Here is a 20,168-nt window from a genome sequence, read left to right as displayed (position 1 = left end):
GAAGGGATGCCAGCTCCCAGAGACTGATCAAGAGTCACTGGTACTGAAACTGTCTGCCTCTAATAGGTGCGGACAGCAGGAGAGGGAAGGGAAAGGGAGGTACATCATTGAGAATGGAGCTTCTATACCATGAGAAGAAACAAGGTTTGGTATTCAAAAGCAAATAAGCTTCAATTTCCTAGCACTGGCAGAATTGGAGGTACCAAAAATAATATATATAAATTTTAAAATAAAGCTTTAAAGTCTGCCTATCAAAACCAGCAAGTTGACTCTTCCCTCAGAGAAAGGGACTAAAGGTACAACACAGATCATGTCCAGTGCTTTGGCAACTGTGTATTTTAACATACAGATCTTTTGTTGTTATTCTTAAAAACTTAAATGCAGATATAGGTCTTTAGTTCTGCTAAGAAAAAGGAAAAAGATGTTCTGGTCTCATGGTATATTTTGCAAATTCTTCCATATTTCTATACACTTCTCTGGCCATGGGAATTCATTTGGCACAAACATAAAAAACCCTGTCTGCATATATCCTCCCATTTCCAAAAAAGTCAGTTTCATAATCAGATGTGTAGAAAAAGAAAAGCTGACAAACTGCCAACTTTTAAAATGATTTTCTTTTTCTTTTTTTTTTTTTTTCTTGGTAGAGCAAGGAGACTACATTTTAGGTATCTCTTGTTGAAGTGATCACAGATTCCTAATCCCATGCTGGGTTCCTCTATGACACATTAAATACCAAGACAACCCAAAAAAACTTGTCAATTTTAAAGCCTTTTATAGAGCTGTAAACATAACCATAGGAATTCTCAAACTATACCAGAGCTACAACTCTGCTTCAGCACAGAACAATGATCTTCAGGGCTCCTGTAATGAAATGAGACCACACATACAACCCAAAGGCACCTAAGCAGGAGTTAGATTTAGATGGTTAGTACCCTTAGAGAGCTGCGACTTTGGGACTAGCATCCAAACGCTCTGCTATGAACATGGGGTGACTAACTGGAAACAAATAGATCAGTAAATCACAGGATAATTAAGAACCTTGAATATTATGCATCCATGAAAAAGACAGCAGCGATGTACCAGAAGAAATAAATTATTCAAAACTGCTTGTACAAGGCCTGGATAAGCCCTTGTTGAGAATACCCTGCTACTGTGCACAATTATTTTTACCTGAACTGAAGAAAGAATTACAACTAGAACAGGTGCGGAAAACACCTGAGAATGAGGGTTCTGTTTTATGAGCAAAGATTCAAAACGTATGGTTTGTTCAGCCTAGCTGAATGAAGTCTAGGAAAGGGGATAAGATGTGCACTATGTCTGAGCCAGGAAGATAAATCTCACAGAAATGCTATTCAGGTGCATGTAACTCTGGCAACGACAAATGTGCAAAAGACCTGTCACAAATACTTACCAAGGGAAAATTAGAAGTATCTCCTTATCAGAGACAGCAAGTTTCTAGCACTGCAAGGATGGAGGGGAGAGCAAAAATCTTAACTTTTAAAATGAAACATGTTCCGTTTTGAGATAAATCGCTCAGCATGAAATAGAGGAGGACTGGCTGTTCTGTGACTGGTTCCTCCCAGTGTCCTGCTTCTATGCATCCTGTCAAGACGTACGTTCAGTGTCTGCTGCGTAGAAGCAGGATGCATGCATAAAAGACTCCCCTAGCACTGTATAGATGTAAAATTCCAAGAGCAAAAACAAAGTAACAAAATGTTTTCCACAGAAATGTTACATATATTAGAGCTTTCTGCCTAGACAAATATACAATAATTTGTACATGCAGCAGGAAGAGAAGGACCCCCGATTATTCCCTGGCTGTTATCTGTATGCAATTTTATATAATAAAGCCATAAAACCTGCATTTGAAAATGTAATAAAATGCTTATGCAAATATTTCACAATAGTCATTTCAAACTTCTTGTTAATTGTAATGGGTTTGGATCAGATCTGAGTATTTTGTCTTCTCAATGATTAAAGAGAAAGTAAATGGTGAGGTAAATAACCAGGTAGAAATGATGATGCACTTTAAATCTTTCACATGAATGAGCTGATCTCTTAACAGCTAATGCACTGTGGTGCTTCTTCCCTTGCCCCCCCTCCCCCTGTAATCAGCCTTTTGTCACATACTAGTGAAATCCATTATCAACTTCCTTATCAACTTCCAAGGCTTTCCAGCTACTACAATATTTGCATATTTAACGATTCATTTGACTAGTATCAACTTTCATTTACCAAGTGTGTGAGGGGAAAAACAAGACATGGTGTGTAGAAATACATTTTTTTGTTTATTTTAAGTAATGAGAGCTCCTTTTAATAAAAAGATTTATCTGGAATACAGTAGCACAGGATTGGAGAAGACTTGGCAAAAGATTGAGAATTATTAACTTTTAAAACAAAGTTTTAATTTCGGAATTTTTAATTTAGTGGGAAAATTTTTAAACTTCAATATTTCAATCAACACCTAGTTTCATTCATGTCCTCCTTCACCAGTCATCTGACTTCTGCAAGAAGTCATCTTGTTTTTGTTTCCTCTGCAATACTTGCACAGAATTTCCTTCACTGACCACACCTAAATTTCTGTCACTTATGACATCACCACGACAACGCCACCATAAAAACATCTACTCTAAACACCAAAACTTTAAAAAGTTACCAGAAAAGAAAACATCACTGAATAAATCAAGGAAAGGAGCAAGCTGATAAAGCCTTAGGAAGAGTCCACTGTGACACAAATGTCACAGTAGCCCCCTTTGGTAAAACAGCAAACATGGAAGCAGTGTGTGACAGTTACAGGAAGGTTTTGCCAAGTGTTTTCTTAAAAATACACAAGGATTTTGTATCCGCTTTTTAACATTCCATGTTGACTGGTTTGCAGGCACACTTCTGAAGACTGTACATACAAATCTAGAACACTTATCTTTAACATTTTCTTTGATAGCTTTCAATAACGATGCATAGCTTCATGCAATTTGACTTTTTCTTTGATAGCTAACTGACTGTGCTTCCGACAACTGCAGAGACCACTTCTGTCAAGGCACTGAACCTCAAACAGTAATTAAGAACATGGCAGAGCTGGGATGCTGTGCCATAAAAACTGCAGCATCACATTTGGCCCCAACAACTGTGCAGATGACTGATTTCTTGTATTTTGATACCAAATACAATCAACAAAATCATAAGCCTCTGTGGCTTGGTATGACTGTGAGTCCATGTGCTCAACCAAATTTCACAACAGAGCGGGAGCCCTATTCCAGTGCAGCTGGAAAGGGCAGAGCCATGCTCACAGGCGAAAGGTCACTGCTTCCTCTTGCACCGTAGTACAGTATCTACACACACTGATTCCAGGGCAAATCCAAGAGACATGGACGTTGCTGAGGCATCAGGCTGCCCTCCATCCTGGGCGATACAAAAGCACATAAAATCTCTGAATGAAAATTAAACTCCATTCATAGCTATTTCTGCTTTTCAGTCACAGACATGCATGTGTGATATTATAGATATATATATATCTATATATATATCTGTGTGTGATATATATCTGCTGCAGAATACAGTACTCCTGAAGTTCTGTTTTTCAAATGAGACATTATAAAAAGGCACTGACAACTTGAGGCTATCAGAGATCACAGCACTATTATCTCCGCAGCATGATGATACCTTTTGTTTAACTGTCTTTTTGCAATGTCAATATGCCCAAATGCAGCATACTTACGAATTTAAATCATAAATACTTGCAGGTGGATAGGAGTTAGCCTCTGTCTCAGCCACACATCAGTATGGACTGGAGCTTCTTTTACCTATATTTATGGAGAGTTTATGCTAAGTCAATAGAACTGGGTTAAGAAATACAAGGTTCACTAGTCAAAGCTGGAGTGTCAGATTTGGGTCAGTTCCTCCTACCTCTGCTCCCTCTGCTAGCTCACTGGATACTTTGTCACCTCCACGAGTAACCACCTTGCTTAGCTCTCATAATTTCCTCAGAAATTATGCCAGGACAGGCAGTTATTTAAACCACTGAAATGTAAAGGCTCTTTATGAAAACTTTTTCTTTTGAAAGATTACAAAAAAATAGGGGAAATGTTATTACAAAAATAAAGGGAAGTAACAGTACTGTTTCATACCCAAGTGACTAAATTCCTCAGGAATTACTTAACTATATCAATAAATAATGACTACAAAAAGGTTATTTCCAAAAGCAAAATTTCTTCTTTGCTAAAATTTCTAGCATTTTTTTTCTCTCTACAATGTACTTTTGAGCAAACAAATCAAAACTTATTTCTCTGCCTTAAAAATCTTCATGATCAATTGGTTTCAGCTACGTACCTGACCTGACAAGAGGGAGACAGACAGTATCCTTCTTTGAATGCTCTGGTACACACACTCCTAATCACCATTAATGAAACATTGCAGAATGTTGCAAAGAAATGTGAACAGCATAAACCTATGTTAACTTGAAACTGATGTATCTTACAGTACTTTGTTTCAATGCTTCTCCTCACCATATATATGAACCCTAATCAATTATATATAGTTTATGGGACATTGCCCATTTATAACACCGTTGCTGGGAATATATCATATTAACTGTTAATAATAAGAGTTAACATGAAGATGATGATATTGCAGATTAATGCATGTGGAAGCCAAGATTCAATAGCTTCTTATTAGGTAAAACGTTAATCAGAGGTATCCATGCTGAAGGCTGCTATTCTTTAAAGTCTAGCTAAGCGTTCTCACAAGGATACAGTCTGGTAATTACATGCACAATATTTAAGGTTTCATTAAATCAAATGTAACCTCTTAGAAACCTTTTTTTGAGTAAGCATTATAACCAAAAGTTTCATAGCAGAAATACAGTTTTCAGAAATGTAACTGACAATCTTACATTTAACACCATTCATTTAAGATGACAAATTATTTGCATTAAATGCATTATTTATTACAAGCTTCAACATGTCTTTATCAATGTTGTTTAGACAACTTACATTTACATTACCAGGCAATTAGCAACTGAAAAGGCAATACAGAACACTATATTCTCCGGTGCACATGGGACAAAATTTAAACCATAATCACTACCACAGGTTAAGCTACATAACAACAACAAGCTAATGGACAACAATCTATTTTACTTCTGGCAGCACTAAGGATATTTTATGTGCTATATACAAGGAACCTTACAAATAGGATCACTAATAGAATATAGCATTCAGACTATATAGTAGTATGACTCTGTGGAAGAATTAATGCCAGTGAGCACCAAATTCATGAATCAAAATTCACTGGAGGCATTATTGAGTTCACAGGTCCCTGAATGGTATTCAGAAGCCCAGCTCAGTTACTGTTGAGGTAAACGGTATCTTGAAACTTGAAATCCCACCCTGTATTAATTAAGCTCTAAAACTAAGTTGGCATGACTAAATTAATGAATGGTACAGAAAGACAAACAGGAAATTACTAGTCACTGTTTCTCATTCCACGGTAATGATGCAGTACCATATGAAATGATCAAGCAACAGGTTTAAAACAAGCCAACAGAAGTGTGTGAGCTATGTGCTTGCTGCCACTGCATGTTGAGGAAGACAGATGTATCAAGGAAATTCAAAGAAAAATTAGAGAGGTTGACAAGAAAAGAAGTGTTCAACAGTCCAAACCGTAGACTGCCAGGGTACAGGAAGAGTACAGCAGAGCACATACATTTAGTTTGCTGTCCCAAATACCTGCCACTGGATAAACTGAACCTTCAGAGAGGGCCTCATCTTGACAAGATGTGTGGCTGATCTGATCCGAATGACTGTTCTTTATGTGTCAAGACCTCAGCAAAGGTATCAAGGAGTTTTAAATATTTACTTAACTCCAAGAGAAGTCCTCAAGTTTGGGGCTTTGTGACAAAGACCGCAGCTTTGGCAACTCCCCCCATCCCCAGACTAGTTTGGTTATTACTCTGATGAAAAAATAATACGTGTTTATCTTCCTCAAAAAGAACAGCTCGAAGTCATGTTACAAACAGCAGAACAATTAATGTGCATTTTACACACTTCTTATACAAACATCTCTAGGGCTTGTAGGAAGAACAGAAGCATATGCTATGCCTTCTGGTTCTTGCACACAAAAAGTTTTACCATCTCTACTGAGAAGTAACAGTAATAAACTGCGATTTAGGGAACAGAATATTTTGTTATCTGTCCATAAAGTCACTGAAAGAAAGATCTTTATCTTGCTTGAAAAGGTATGCTGATCATTCCTTAACGTTTCAAGTTCTACAAAAAACAGTCCTTTCTTAGGTTTGGCTATACAGAGAACCATAACTCAGCGGGGTATAGCAGGGGGAAAGTTGCCAGAGAGATAAAGTAAAAAGAGATGAAGTTTCAGTCGCTTAGAAATAAAGACACAAGTCTCCAGATAAGTGCTTGCCTGGAAGATACATGTTCCATATGGGAGGTAAGAAGAGAGGAAAACAGCGAAGCAGATCATCTGGAATCAATTTATTTGGTGAAAGAAAAACAAACCATCCATTTTTCTTAGAGCAATTGTCTTTCTCAACCATGGTAAGTCCATGGTCCCAAGAATACAAGGAAAGCTCTGCTGGTGTGTATATGATGTAGTCAAAGCAGGTCTTGTGTAAACAGAGCTGTGTCACATAAATTACAATCTGCTACAGTAAAATAAAAATACTCTAAAATAAAAATCTTCCCACACAGCTTTACTGAAACAGTAGCTGATGTTACAACTACTCTCACAATCCTATTTGTCCCAGTTTAGTAGTATACACCGCTATATATGTATATAGTACATCTGCTGCTTGAACATCCCTGCTATAAACAACCTGCTGCTTACAAATTATTTCAGACTAACTCCACACTTGCTTCCCTTTCCAGGGTGCTGGCTTACATATCATATGATTAGTAACATAAATAAGCAAGACAAGTGACACCTCTCCTGAAATCCTTGAAGTGCTTCAGCCTACTTCCTTCCTCTTCATGAAGCCACAATCCCCAGTAACTTGCACCATACTTTGCCTGCAAATTCCCCAGAAGCATCAAGACTTGCTGACACAGGACTTACTGAAGAGCCATCACCTGTCTGTTAAAGTCTCTTCATTGTATATTCAATAATATCTACTATCATTCTGAAGATAAAACTTGGTCTTTGCCCTTCTACCCCAGACTCTGAGGATCCTGACTGAGCATAACAACTGAGAAAGTCTTGAACTAACAGGAATGAAGCAGCATCACCTTAGTGATAAACAAGGGCTCCAGTCATTTGTCTTTCTGCTTCCGACATCACTAACCATTACCACAAAAATACCCATGAGCTTAGTTGCCCAAGAGTGCAGCTTTGTTGATCTCAGCAGCGCTCTCTCCAACTGGCCTGTCACCCATTCCAGATCATTATAATCTTGTTCAACTCCTGCATGTGAGAGCTCTTCAAGAGATCACCTAACTGGTTGATCACCTTACGTGGCAAGCCTTTGCATTTGACCCAGCCCAGCAGCACAGGGTTTTGTGATGCTGCAACAGCAACAAGTTTTGGTCTTCTTTCAGTAAAGTGCACTTACTGTTTGCTTTCATTGTGACACGCTTTTATGTCCCTTCTGGAAGGCAGTTTATTTCAAATACCAACCAGAAACATCTCCCGTTACTTAAGCATGGCTATACCACCCAAATCTCTGTATTAAATATGCTATTTAATAGATGCAAAATTACTCAGTAAAAAGACTTCTTAAGATCACAATACTTACAAAAAGCAGAAGCAGAAGTGGAGTTACAACAATGCCCTGGAAGAAATAAAAAAAAATGTCCATTAGTCAGGGAAGTAGAATACTCTTTTCTTCATTTTACCATGATACATGGAAATACACAAATGCCATTCAACATCGTGGAAATTAAGTGACAAAAAGTTCAACTTCACTCTTCAGTGTACTTTCTTTAGCATCTGTATGTCGATCATGTTATCAACTATACTCAGTACAAAGTTATCTTTTTCTACCTCTAGCTTTCCCCATTTTGGGCCTAAGCCTTTCTAATCTGAAAGACAGAAATACAGATCAATTATTTTAAAAAACATATTAGAGCTCTCCCCTCACTGTGCTGTATCTTAACTCCATGAGGCTGCCCCTCCTTAGGGGAAGACTTGTGATTGAGTCCCGTGCTACCCAATCCCAAGTCTTCTTCTGAGCAAAAGCCACATCAACTGTGATGAATTAGGTGTCGTGACTGTGTAATGTAAACTGATACTCCCCAAGGAAATGAGCTGAGATCTCAAAACTCATTTCACTTGATTAGACTTCGTGTCTCACTGGTAGAAGGCAAGTCTTTCATCTAATTTAATCACACAGGACCACCTCCGTTTTCCACATCCCCCAGGCAGACGCAAGCAAAAGGATTTTTTGTCTTCACTGACAAGGAACAGGTTTAAAGCTGATGATTGGACAAAACAGAGGGTTTTAAGTTTCATGAGAGCAAATCTTTAAATGAGTTGTTTGGGTTGGGAGTTAACATGACATGCATCAGTTTCATGACTGCAAAGAGCAATTCCCCATCATCCTTCCATCTGACTTCAATATTTTATTGTTGCTCAACAAAATTATTTTATCATTTAATGTATGCTAATTCACAGAGCTTGCTCAGAATTTCTCTAAGACAAGACCGTTCTTCATCCAAACATTTCTCAAGAACAGTTCCTTTGGCTATTCATAAACTTCATGGTATAAGGAATGACAGTACAAAATTTGCTTATGTTCATCTTTAAGGATGCTTATTTTCTGTTTGGTTTTGTCTCCACACAAAAAAAATAATTAAATAAAAAGACAGCTTTTCATTTAGCCTTGAGTAACACACCTTTACTTAAATATTTTGGAAGCTAATATAAAGAAAAACCTTATATGACTAGTTTTGTATTTACTTTCTGGGTCCACAACAAGTCACTAATTCAGACACTAGTGCCCACTATGCACACAGAGCTCCTCTTGTACTCTTAAAACAAAATGCAAGAAGTAAATGCCACAAGAAGGGTAGAGGAGACAACAGATAAGCTATACAACTTGAAGACTCTGCAGAATTTTAAAACATATTTTGAAATTAATAATATATGCTGTATCTGACTGCCCCACAGCCTAGCTATCCATAATCATTTATCTTTTTGCAAATGTCACAGCTGAGATGGATCATAAAAGACTAGAAATAGAAGAAGCAGTAAGAATTGCTTTAGGGAGTCACTCACTGTTTACAGGGAAGCCTAGACCAAAATGCAGATACAGTTATAAAGAAATATAGATGTTCAAGTACATCAGCTGTAAAGGATGAAACAGAAGCTGAGAAAGGGAGGAGGCACTAAGAGCTGAACTTGTGAACAGCAGCATCTACGATGCTTAGAATGGAGAGCTGACAGTAAGATCTGTATAAAGCGGATGCAGCAGTCACTTCATCAGAATGGGCAAACTCTGGAAAAACTACTAAGAATACCTGAGCCTCTTCTTCCCTTTTCCCCATTGACAACTACATTGCACAGCTCAAACAGTAGCAAGTGGCTGAGTACTCCCTAAGCACCTTGAAGTTTTGGGATAGCAGAAAACAATTGGAATAGGCTTCCAACTTCAGATTTTTCTGGGCATGAGCAACGTGGAGCATGAATGGAGCAGGAGGCGATGCACCTACAGCCAGCTCTCCTCTAAACCTGAAGGATCTCAATGATTCAGCACCATTAGCCATTTCTTGTGTGCTTCATACCTCAGAGCATCCCACAGCACTTTTATACATTACAGAAAAATGCAAAGGTAAAAACAAAAGAAAACAACCCTCTGCTTTATCTCGATGATGGATAAAGACAGCATCCTTCCTCTTTAGGACGGGACCTCTGACTTGGTACATATTTGCTATGGAAGCTTTGAGATACTAACGCAATGGGCAACAACAGCTGCTAGTTCAAAGCATGTAATTTCATAAAAGAAAACGTTACCTCTGTGACAGTAACACTTCTTCCTAATTCTGTAAGTGGAGGGGAAGAGAATCCCTTTATACATCATAAATAGAATCCTGACTGTGCTTGTTGAAAATCTAGTGTTCAAAAGGTCAATTCCAGCAATTCTTTAGAAAGTTTTGCAATTAAACCTGGAGATCTTGATAATCAGAAGTAAGTTTCCCGTTGTCTCACCACAGAAAGGATTTATGAGGTTGAATTTGCCCATTTGCAACACATAGGCAATTCCCTGGGAAGCTAAACAATTACCTGACAGTACAGACAAGTTCATACTAAAAAATAGATGCTGTTGCAGAATGAGATTAATTTGATGTTAATGTTTTATTTTGATATGGAATTCTCGCTGGAAAAAACAAGGACTACATTAATACCAAGGATTTTTTTCAGTCTGTGGTGCTGCGCTGACTGTGATTGTTTACAGGGGCAAACAAGGCAAGATTTGTTAGGGGAGAGAGCCTGCTATCAGACTGCCTGATATAGCTGGAAAAGAACAACCAAACCCTGTGTACATAAAGCCCATTTATGTGTTATATGAACACACTGGTGTGCTTTTATGTGCAAAAGCCCTTCTCTTTAGGTTTCTGTTCCAGACTTGAAGGATTCACATGACTAAAGCATATCTAACAAAAGGTATTACCTTTCCCTGCACACACTGCCTGACTTCAACACATTACCTTTTCGTTAGAAACGTGCTCCTCAATACGCTCATAAGCACTACGCGACGCATCTCAATTCAGACCCACTAAAGAATAACATACAGAGCACGTTCAGTCTAAAACCAACTGACAGAAGTTACAGACAATGACTTAGGTTTCTAAGGTAAAAACAAAATGTAATTCACCCAGACGAAAAGGAGGAAGAGAATGGTTACTCTACCCCGTCCAGCTAGAAGGCTGTTAACCAGGCATGTTTTGCCCTGTGTGATGTGACTAAGACAGGCAAAAAAAAAAAAAAGGAGTGGGAAGGAAAAATAAGACTATTGTTTTTAAGTCCATCGGACACAAACACCATCAAAGAGCAAAAGTATCTAACTTTGACTCCCTGCCTCGCTTTCCAGGCAAGTGCTGTCAAACACCCAGTGTATGGAGATAGACAGATTGTAGATTAGCACTTCCAGCAGAAGCCGAGCAGCTGCCCTTGAGAATGCAAGGTCATTACACAGTTTTAGCATCTCCAAAGTTCGGGTGGAGTGTTAAGTTTTCTGACTGCTGCCCACAATGGAGTCAAAGTTGTAAAGTGACTGCCGTTTGCCATCAGCAGAAAAACTTTCAAGAAATCCATTTACACCTCTGATGTGAGAGACTGACTGAATATATTTCAATGATTTTAGTGGAAAAGGAAGAAAACAAAATCTCAGCCTGACCTGAGACACTGATACAAAATAGGAGTCTGAACAGTCAAATTAGGTACTGGTAAATACACTTCTTTTTACGGTATCATAAAACACGTCTTCACATTAAACTATCTTAACAGAGTTTAAATACATGTGTGTGCATGCATGTGCACATGCCCTTTAGCAGGAAGGAGGATACATGGAGATGCATTTAATTGCTATTTGCCCTGTATAGATAAAATATGTTCAGAAGGTTTTTAGAGGTTTCATTCAGTACAGCACTGCTGTAGAGCAGATATTAGAAGGTGTTTTCTTCTCCAAGAGAATATGTAGAATCAATACATGTAATTGGCTGCCAAATTGGACAGCAAAAGGAAGTAACATAATGGATTTGAATCTATAATGGCAAATCATTAAGAAAGAAATTATGCAAATAGTAAGAGCAAAGTGGGCACAGATCCAAAGGGACACATGGTAGAAGACAAGTAAGGATTATTGTAATGAGGCATGAAATACATGTGAACTTTCCTTCGTTTCCTTTACCCACAAATTTCCCATGCAATTTTTCTTCATTCTCACAGGTCATCAGTACGACACACATATGGCAATTACTAAGTGGGGAAAAAAAAAAAGTTTAACCAAAGCAGCCTCTGGTTTGTTAGAAGTAGGACTAGAAGGCAAAAAAAATACATAATACATAATACATGCATATTATATATATATATATTTGTAATCAAGGCACAGAAGAAATGCATAATTTCTGAAATCAATTACCTACTCATGTGCTTAAAGGTAATTTAGTGCAGGGCACAAAAGGAGCAAAAGTATAAGCCTCCTTAAGTTATAAACTGAATAAAGGTTACTAACAAGTTAACCGGATGGCTTTTCCATTACTACTGATAGGGTAATATGTGAGAAAACTGGCTATGAACTCTGGAAAATGCATTCAGAAAACAATCTCCACATATGTGGAGACAACAGTACTGCATATTTGTTGTCCCCCTCGCTCCCTCTTCAAGAGTCAGTGCCACTTTTCGGAAAAGAAAGTGCAAGTCCCTCCCCACCCTACCTCCCAACTAAAACCAATCTAGGCAGTTTTTCTGCCTGCAGTGTGAGATGGACTTTACCTCAAAACATGTATTATTTCTGTTTCTTCTTATGTCATTTGTTTTCTTGCTTTTGTGCTTGGAAATGGTGGTGGTGGTTTGGTTTGTTTTTTTGTGTGCCACCCAATATATTTCTTTTTTTTTTTTTTTTTGACAAATTTGCAGACCACTTCACAATGTTTTTCATTTCAAATAGTAGCCCTGCCCCTAGTAAAGTACTTCCAGGTCTGAATTAGGTATGTTTGTGAGCAATACAGGGTAACTAGTACCAAATTTCTGACAATACACTTAAGTAGATGTTCTCAAAGTCTGGTACCATCACAACAGGAAAACAAGCGGGCTATCCCAAAGGCCCAAAAGCTTATAGAACATGATACAGAGACTGTAAAGACTGCAACAGCTCTTAAAGTCAACTCCATCTATTCAAGAGAAGGACAGCAAGACTTCTCCTACACTCAACCCTCACAGCTCTACAATTCCACATTGTGACATGGTGCCTGCATAAAATACTGCTTATTGGATAGGACATTACATTACACACCCTCTTCAATAGGCTGAATTAAAATATAGTCCCATGCTGACCTGTTCTGTAGTAATCTTAATTTTAGACATTACAACAAGATCGACTCCTACTTCTGAAACAGGGCTTTCATATACCTGAATAACCAGCCAAAAATCTCAGGAAAGAGGAGCCTACCCGCTTCTTTCACCCACTCCCAGTTCTCAAGAATGATGATGCATAGCCTCGAGACACACACCACAGAACAAGTTTAAAACCTCCACGCTAAATATACTTCTTTGGTTTCAAACCAGAAGAGCAAAACAACTAAAAGTCACATTGTGAGGGCCTGTGCAAGGCCTTGTGAAACCATCATTGTGTAATGAATGGAGTCTTAACAGAAAAGGGTTGCACAGGCAACTGTGAATTTTGCACATCTCAAGGTTTTGATTATTAAACCTTTTTAATACAATTTCAAGTCTAATTTCAATACAATTTCAATACTTTGGAAAATATTTCAGTGCATTAGTACATGGACCAAGTGACTGCAGGTGCATTTGAGACATCCTTTTTCTGGATTCTTTGAGCAGCTTTCAGTATTTGTATAAGCATGGCTTTAAAAACTATGCTGTTCATTTGTTCCTACTTAAAGGCAACACTGGAAATGACAAATTTGTGTTAAATTAGATGCTGAACTAGATCTCTTAGTTTCCACACTGACGCATACACTCTCCTCCCCCCCCCCCCCCCCCAAAAAAAAAACAACAAACAGTCCATGTAAATGACGTAAGTGTTGGTTTTCACCTCTTGCAATTTCAGAGGTAGAGTTAGAACTACACTTTCCGTTGTGCTTGTGATTTCAGTCACCGCCTCACAACGCATCTTCAGTGTTCCTTTGTTGTTCTCCCCCAGGGACATCACAGAAGCTCATGATTCCAAAATAACCACTTGTCTTTTGTTTTCCAATTTTATTATTTTCCAAATTATTTAAACTGCAGAACATGGGCTTCTAAAAGTCTCCTATTTCACATCCCTTCCTTGTCAGCTACTCCAAAGATGTTATTGGTCTTGAGAAGGATTATACAATTGTAGGACTTCAGAGTGAAATATTTAATTTAGCTCTTTAGTGTACTGTTTTATATCAAATGACTGATCTGAATACTGAGAAGAACAAAGGCTTTATGAATTGATACTTTTTAGAATGCTAGATACACCCATTCTCCCCACAATATACAATATGAAAATGCAAAAGGATATTGAAAAAAACAAAGTTAAATTCACACGTTTTGTTAAATTCAGTCTACAGCACTAAGTCAACGAACTACAATACAAAATTGAAAATACAGCTTTGCATAACCCAAATTCAACTATAGTTATAAATAAGTACAACAATAGCTGCAACTTATCGAATTAGGCCAATATTGGATTTTAATAACAAAACTGTAAAATTAGAAGTGCTGTGTCAAATGGCTTTTCCTTTATTGAAGGAGACAAAATAAACCAGATTTCATATCAACTATGAGATTATGCATAGTACTTCGTGAATTGTTCCAGACATTGCACCACCTTTGTTCTGTTGTGACAACCTGGTGTTCTCTTCTATGGAACGGGAAATTTGAAAAAAAAAGATATTAAAAAGTGTACTAGCATCAGATAATCATAGAAACCAAAAGTATTTTCATTATTTATTAGGAATTACTAAATGCAAATGTTCCCCTTACACACACTTTATGCAAGTACGAAATCAACACGGTATCAAAATTAATTAAAGCAGCTAGAAATCAGTACTTAACAGAACCTGGGCAGAAATACAGTGGTCTGAAATACTGGCATAACATTACTACCTGTGTTGTAAATTTAGTGGAAAAAAAAAATCAAAAGGAGAAACTATTGTTTACAGCAGTTTTGAGGGGTCAGGCTCCAGTACAGGGTAGAGAGTTAAGCGAAGAGTATGAGTATTTCAGAAAGGTAAAACTCCATATAAATATAGTTTGCCTGGCTTCCCAGCAGAGGGCATCTTCAACACATCAGAAATTTTCTTTTTACGAAACAGTAAAGTCAGTAAGGACCCTGAGTTTTAAAGTAACTATAAAAACTTCTTTGGGCTTTGAAAGTGAAGAAGAGCACTTGAAATGATGCACAAAATACAAAAAAAAAAAAAGTCTTAATCAGAGTTGGAAATAAGTGCTTCTGTCAAGCATCCTGAAACCTGATAGCTTACATTAGCATGAGTGAAACTCGGTGAGACAGGAGTTGTCTGGCAGCATGTGGAATAGCTCCCGCGATGGACAGGGGGATGCTGCTGGCTGAGAAAACTGCTCCTGGCTGCACTTCCCTTCAGCTGCAGCAACCTCTCGCTACTGTGCGTGACCAAAGGGGTCGTGGAGAGCCTTTGCATGCCTATTTGGGACAGGAGCGAGCCACACTCCCTGCTCAAACTTGCAGCGCCCTCCTGAAACATTTTATTAGCTCTCTTGCACAATGCAAGAAGTTGGGTGTCTTGTTAACATCTTCAGTGCATGCAATGATACCGCCGAGACAGTAGCTCCAGCTCTTTCCCATTTCCTCTTCTGTCATTCTTGCTGACCATCATTCCTGGCCCCAATGCTTTCTCCCTCTCCTTCACATCTCATCCTGATAATCTTTTAAACTTCCTCATATGCACAATACTTTTTCCAAATTCCAGCTCATTAAACCACTGTCTGTTCCTGTTCAGATTTATTTCTTGTGCAGTGTCATCAGAGAACAAGATCACTAATTCTGTACATCAGCACAGGAACTCAATTTACACATTGCCATTAGGTGGGCCTTCCCTAGAGGAGGCATAAAAGGAAGAAAGGGACTTCTCAATCATCCCCACCTGTGCATTTTTCAGACTGATCCCCTTCCCTTTGCAAAAGTCATTTTGACACAATCCTGTAACTTCTCACAGGCAGAAAGGTTCCCACAGCACCTAGCAAGGCCTTAGTGGGACTGAGGAGGAAAGCAGAGCAGCTTGGGGGATCAGGGTGCCTGCAGGTGTAAGCATGGCCCTTTCTTGATAAACAGCTGCATGCATGATATGGATATAAGGCACAGTTACATGCTTTGGAGCTTATGTCAAGTGCAATGTATGGTAGTGCAGTGCTAAGAACGCACTACAATTTCTCCTTGTTTTGAATGTAGGAAACAGAAATGCAGTAACATACACATTTTAGAAAAAAAAAAGTTATTTTTCCATTTAATTTTCATGTATATTTTCTTGAAAAAGAAAATTACAAGTGAATCTACCTACATTAACCAGCAAATCCTAATTTTAATTAATAGGAAGACATTAATAGGAAAACATGCCAGCCTCAACACCCCTATCACAACACCATTTAATAGCAGGAAACGATGGCACACTAGATGGTGCTGTGGGACCTTCCAGGGAAAAGAAATTCCTTCTAAAAGAGAAGTTGTAGTATTAAATTAGCCATATAGTTGATTCCATGTTTTGAAACACATTAAAGAGTATTCAGTCACAACTAAGAGAAACCAGAACTACAGAAATTAAAGGAATGCACTAAACAAACATCATGTTTTGCCTGATATTTCTTTTTGGGATAGTTAAATGCCCCTCTTCCACTGGAATGGTTTCTCACCTCTACTTCCCAAAACAAGAGAAAGCAGGTTTTCTTATGCTCTACACCAGCCTCTTTTTTTTTTCAAAGGCTTCTTCAATATGTAAAAGAGAACTGGAAAAGTGATGTCCAAGGTCAGAGATCAGATACAGAGAAAGGTCCCTACCAGCTTTTTCTGATCTTCCTTGTGAGCTGGACCTAATCACTCTCTAGAACTCAGTATTTTATTCCAGAAGTGTATATGTATATATATAAAATGTTTTAGAACAATAATCTTTGAATTAACTAAACTTTGCATTAACTTTTCGTGCTCTGATTATCAGTTGTGCAAAAGAAAACAGAAGCATAAGGGAAAATTACAGAAACCTGGAAGAGAAGCTATAACAAATACTACAGAAATAAGCAGTCGTCAAAATGGATTTATTTCTTTTGATACCCTTCCTTCTAACTGAAAACTAAACTGAATAGTTTTTAAAAAAAACATAAACACACCATCGATATTTGAACCAAAACACATTTCATATTTTTAACATATGTACTTTGTTTAGATAAACTCCTATCTCCCTCATTTTTCTTAAAGCCAAGAAACTCAAACAGTACAAGTATAAAAAAAATGTACAACTCCTCTATCAGATATGGAAGAAAAACTTTATATAATGGGCAGGAACGTTGTGCCAATAAAAACCCGTAAGCGTTCATTCATTAAACAGCAGTAATAAAACACTTAATTGGGATTGCAAAGGTCTCTTGGTGACTCACTATTCAGGAATACCACTTCAAAATCTATAAAGTGCTGGAATAACTACTCCCACTCACCCAAACCATGGGTTTGGTCTCTGGTACCTGTGAAATAAGATACTACCCCTCCTCTCAAATCAGACCAACAGCATTGTTACTCTATAAGTATCAATACAGACAAATTAGACAGCTTACATTTGTTTTGTCAGCAAAATTCCTTATCAGCAAAGGTGCTACCTACACTCTGTAGGGTGAGAAATGCTCTCCAAATTCCCTTAGGATAAATGATGCTCAGGACCCTTCAGGATTGCTGCCAAGACTGCTAGAAAGTTAAATTAATAATAATTAGTTTGTGAGCGAGCTCACTCATATATTCTCTTTTTCTTCTTTAGTCTAAGTGCCCAAAATTGTTTTATTAAAATGCATGACAAAGCTCATTCGCTCTATTTTCCCTTATTGTTCCCGGATATGATTTCCTTTCAGAATTGAGCATTTCCAAAGCGTTAAGCCAAACCCAACCAAAATACACGCACACGTGTGTGCGCGTGCGCACGCGTACACACAACCCCCCAGACCCAGCCCCCAATATGGTAATCTATATTGCTTGTGTTCTGTGCTGCCTGCCTGGCCCCAAGTCATCAATAATGAATAGAAATGTACAGCTACAGCAGTAGCCTGTGTCATGGGCTTGTCAGGGATTTTTGAAAAGGAACAAAAACAGGTTTGCCATTTCATTCTATCTTCTTTGGCAAACACAAGACAGAGGAAACAAAGGTGTATTTTAAAAAGGGAAATATGATTAACCCTTTTTGTACTAATTGATGGTTTCTTCTACCATACAGAATAGAAAATTATTTGCTTGTAATGCAACCAGTATTCTCTTAGGCCTGGGAATTCAACAATAATGTTGATTTTGAGCACAGGGAGGGGAGGTTGTTTCTATTTTAAGATAATGAATACATACTGAAGAGGAGTCAAATAGCATGGTTTACATAGAGGGAGGGGAAAAAACGGTTTTGTCTTCCAGGAAACCCAGCAAGTTCAGCCTCAAATAAAATTGTTTTTGAAGAAGAAACTTAATGCACACAAACACATATCCACACAGTCAATAAAAACAACAGCATTATTAAACATATGCAGATCTTAATAAATTAGTTAGACAATGTTAGAAAGGATGCGGTTATTTAATCTATTATTTCTTTTTAGTTTTCCCAAATACATTTCTACAGACATTGTGACTGTAGTCTTGCAGGAGTGATTATCTTGCATTTTCCAAACAGACCACACCAGCTGGTACACTACCAATCCACCCCCTGGGGAGGGTGGGTGGCAGATTACAAAATGTCCACAGGACATGCAAAAACTAAACTGATTGAAAACCCAGTTGTAACCCTAAATCTTTCTTGCTTTCTACATCTGCATAAATTCCAGAGTAACTCTTGCACTGTATTTTGATAACATCAACTTCTGTAGGAACTTCAGTAGTAGGTGGGTAAATATTCTCCACTTTGGAAGATGGGACTGAAGATGCAGCCTTCTTTTCAAAAAGCCTGGAAGTAAATAATTTGTGTAAGAAATTAAATTATATAAGCATTTGCTTTCAAATGGGAATCAAAAGCAAGATGTCTCAACTCAAATTATGCTGCCACACCACCTTTTCCAGAAGCAAATAGTAAATGGAATTACATGGTTTAAAAACAACTGAAGAAAATCTTCAGCAATCAGTAATAAGATTTGAACAGCCTACTCTGTGTGCTGACCTAATGTTACCTTGTGATAACTGTTTTTAATGCTTAGAATGGATTATTACAGTATTCAGCCGAATTGTGCATAAATTGCTGAACATTCACAGGTTGAATATGTTATCAATGAGTGAATAAGGAAAAGGGAACATAAAGCACCTTTTTGTGGCAGATAATATAATAACTGCCTCAAAAATCACAAATCACTACAGCACACAAAGGTTAAAAGTACCAAACTGTAGAAAAGTGATTCTGTTTAGATTAACTAGGTGCAGACAAAGATCATTTAGTAACCAAAAAAAAAAAAATCTTTATTCTGTTTGAAGAGTTACCAGACTATTTTATAGCAGAGAAGTTGTTTTGGAATTCTGACTCCAAACATGCTTCAGCACGACCGCAGTGATTATCATCCATTTCACCAATTCTATACAAGCAGTAAAAACTGCTTCTTTTCTCCTGGTGACAAGTTTTTGTGCTTTTGCAAGAGCTCATCCACCTCTCTAGCCTATTGTCCAAACACAGGGTTGAAAGCATGAAACTTTGGTATTGTTTTGCATTTTTTTTTGCATTGCTTTGGATATCCCCACAGCATAGACATCTGCTTAATACATGTCTTAAAATGCCCAACATGCACATTTGGAACAAGAAAATGTAGCTTTTTGTTCATCTGGAGTAGGGTGGGCCAAAGCCCATATTCTTGTTATCAATAACGCCATACGGGTCTCAGAATATCTTGTAATTTTATTTTAGTTTAACCATCTGCTTCGAAGATGTACATTTTTTAAAATGTTATTCCTCGGGTATGGATGAGGATCTCATTCATGACCAGAAAAAAAAAAGCAGCATTTTTTCAATTACATGCTATCTCTAAAGTCACAGGTGACCCATTTGAACAAGGTCTTGCTTACAGCAGCATGCCACTTAGCTGAGCACCCTAAATCGCTCATCTCACCTTCTTAAAAGAAATAACCACTTTGAAGCATGCACGCAAACGGTTGAATCTACAGCTCTGTTTCATTAAAAGAGAGCTGTCTACACTGATTTTGTGCTAGCAGGTCCAACAAAAAACCACCTCCACAAGTCATTGTGGGCTCACCATTGCCATCTCCCTTGCAAACAGAGAGAGAAGTGCTATCTAGGAAGGCTCTCGGGCTGCCCAGCGCTGCC

At 37.9% G+C, this 20,168-nt stretch overlaps 1 protein-coding gene across 16 annotated transcripts in view; it reads right to left on the bottom strand.

Annotated features, from left to right (window-relative positions):
* The window catches only part of SLC10A7 (solute carrier family 10 member 7), a 151,915-nt gene that overhangs the window by 48,679 nt on the left and 83,068 nt on the right, over window positions 1–20,168 (bottom strand). For 10 of the 16 annotated variants that reach the window (XM_080588689.1, XM_080588685.1, XM_080588684.1 and 7 more), the window contains one exon: window positions 7,745–7,780. Coding sequence is in view for 10 of the 16 variants with exons in the window: in XM_080588697.1 (XP_080444823.1) it covers window positions 7,745–7,780 (36 nt within the window). In the remaining 6 variants the exon portion in view is untranslated. Of the gene's footprint in view, window positions 1–3,715; window positions 3,801–7,744; window positions 7,781–13,703; window positions 14,519–16,989; window positions 18,810–20,168 lie in introns of those variants that run through there. The other 6 variants (XM_080588687.1, XM_080588681.1, XM_080588699.1 and 3 more) reach the window with 5 other exon arrangements.

Source organism: Anser brachyrhynchus (assembly GCF_964034855.1).
Source record: "Anser brachyrhynchus genome assembly, chromosome: 4".
NCBI lineage: Eukaryota > Metazoa > Chordata > Aves > Anseriformes > Anatidae > Anser > Anser brachyrhynchus.
This window is presented reverse-complemented; position numbering and strand designations above follow the sequence as displayed.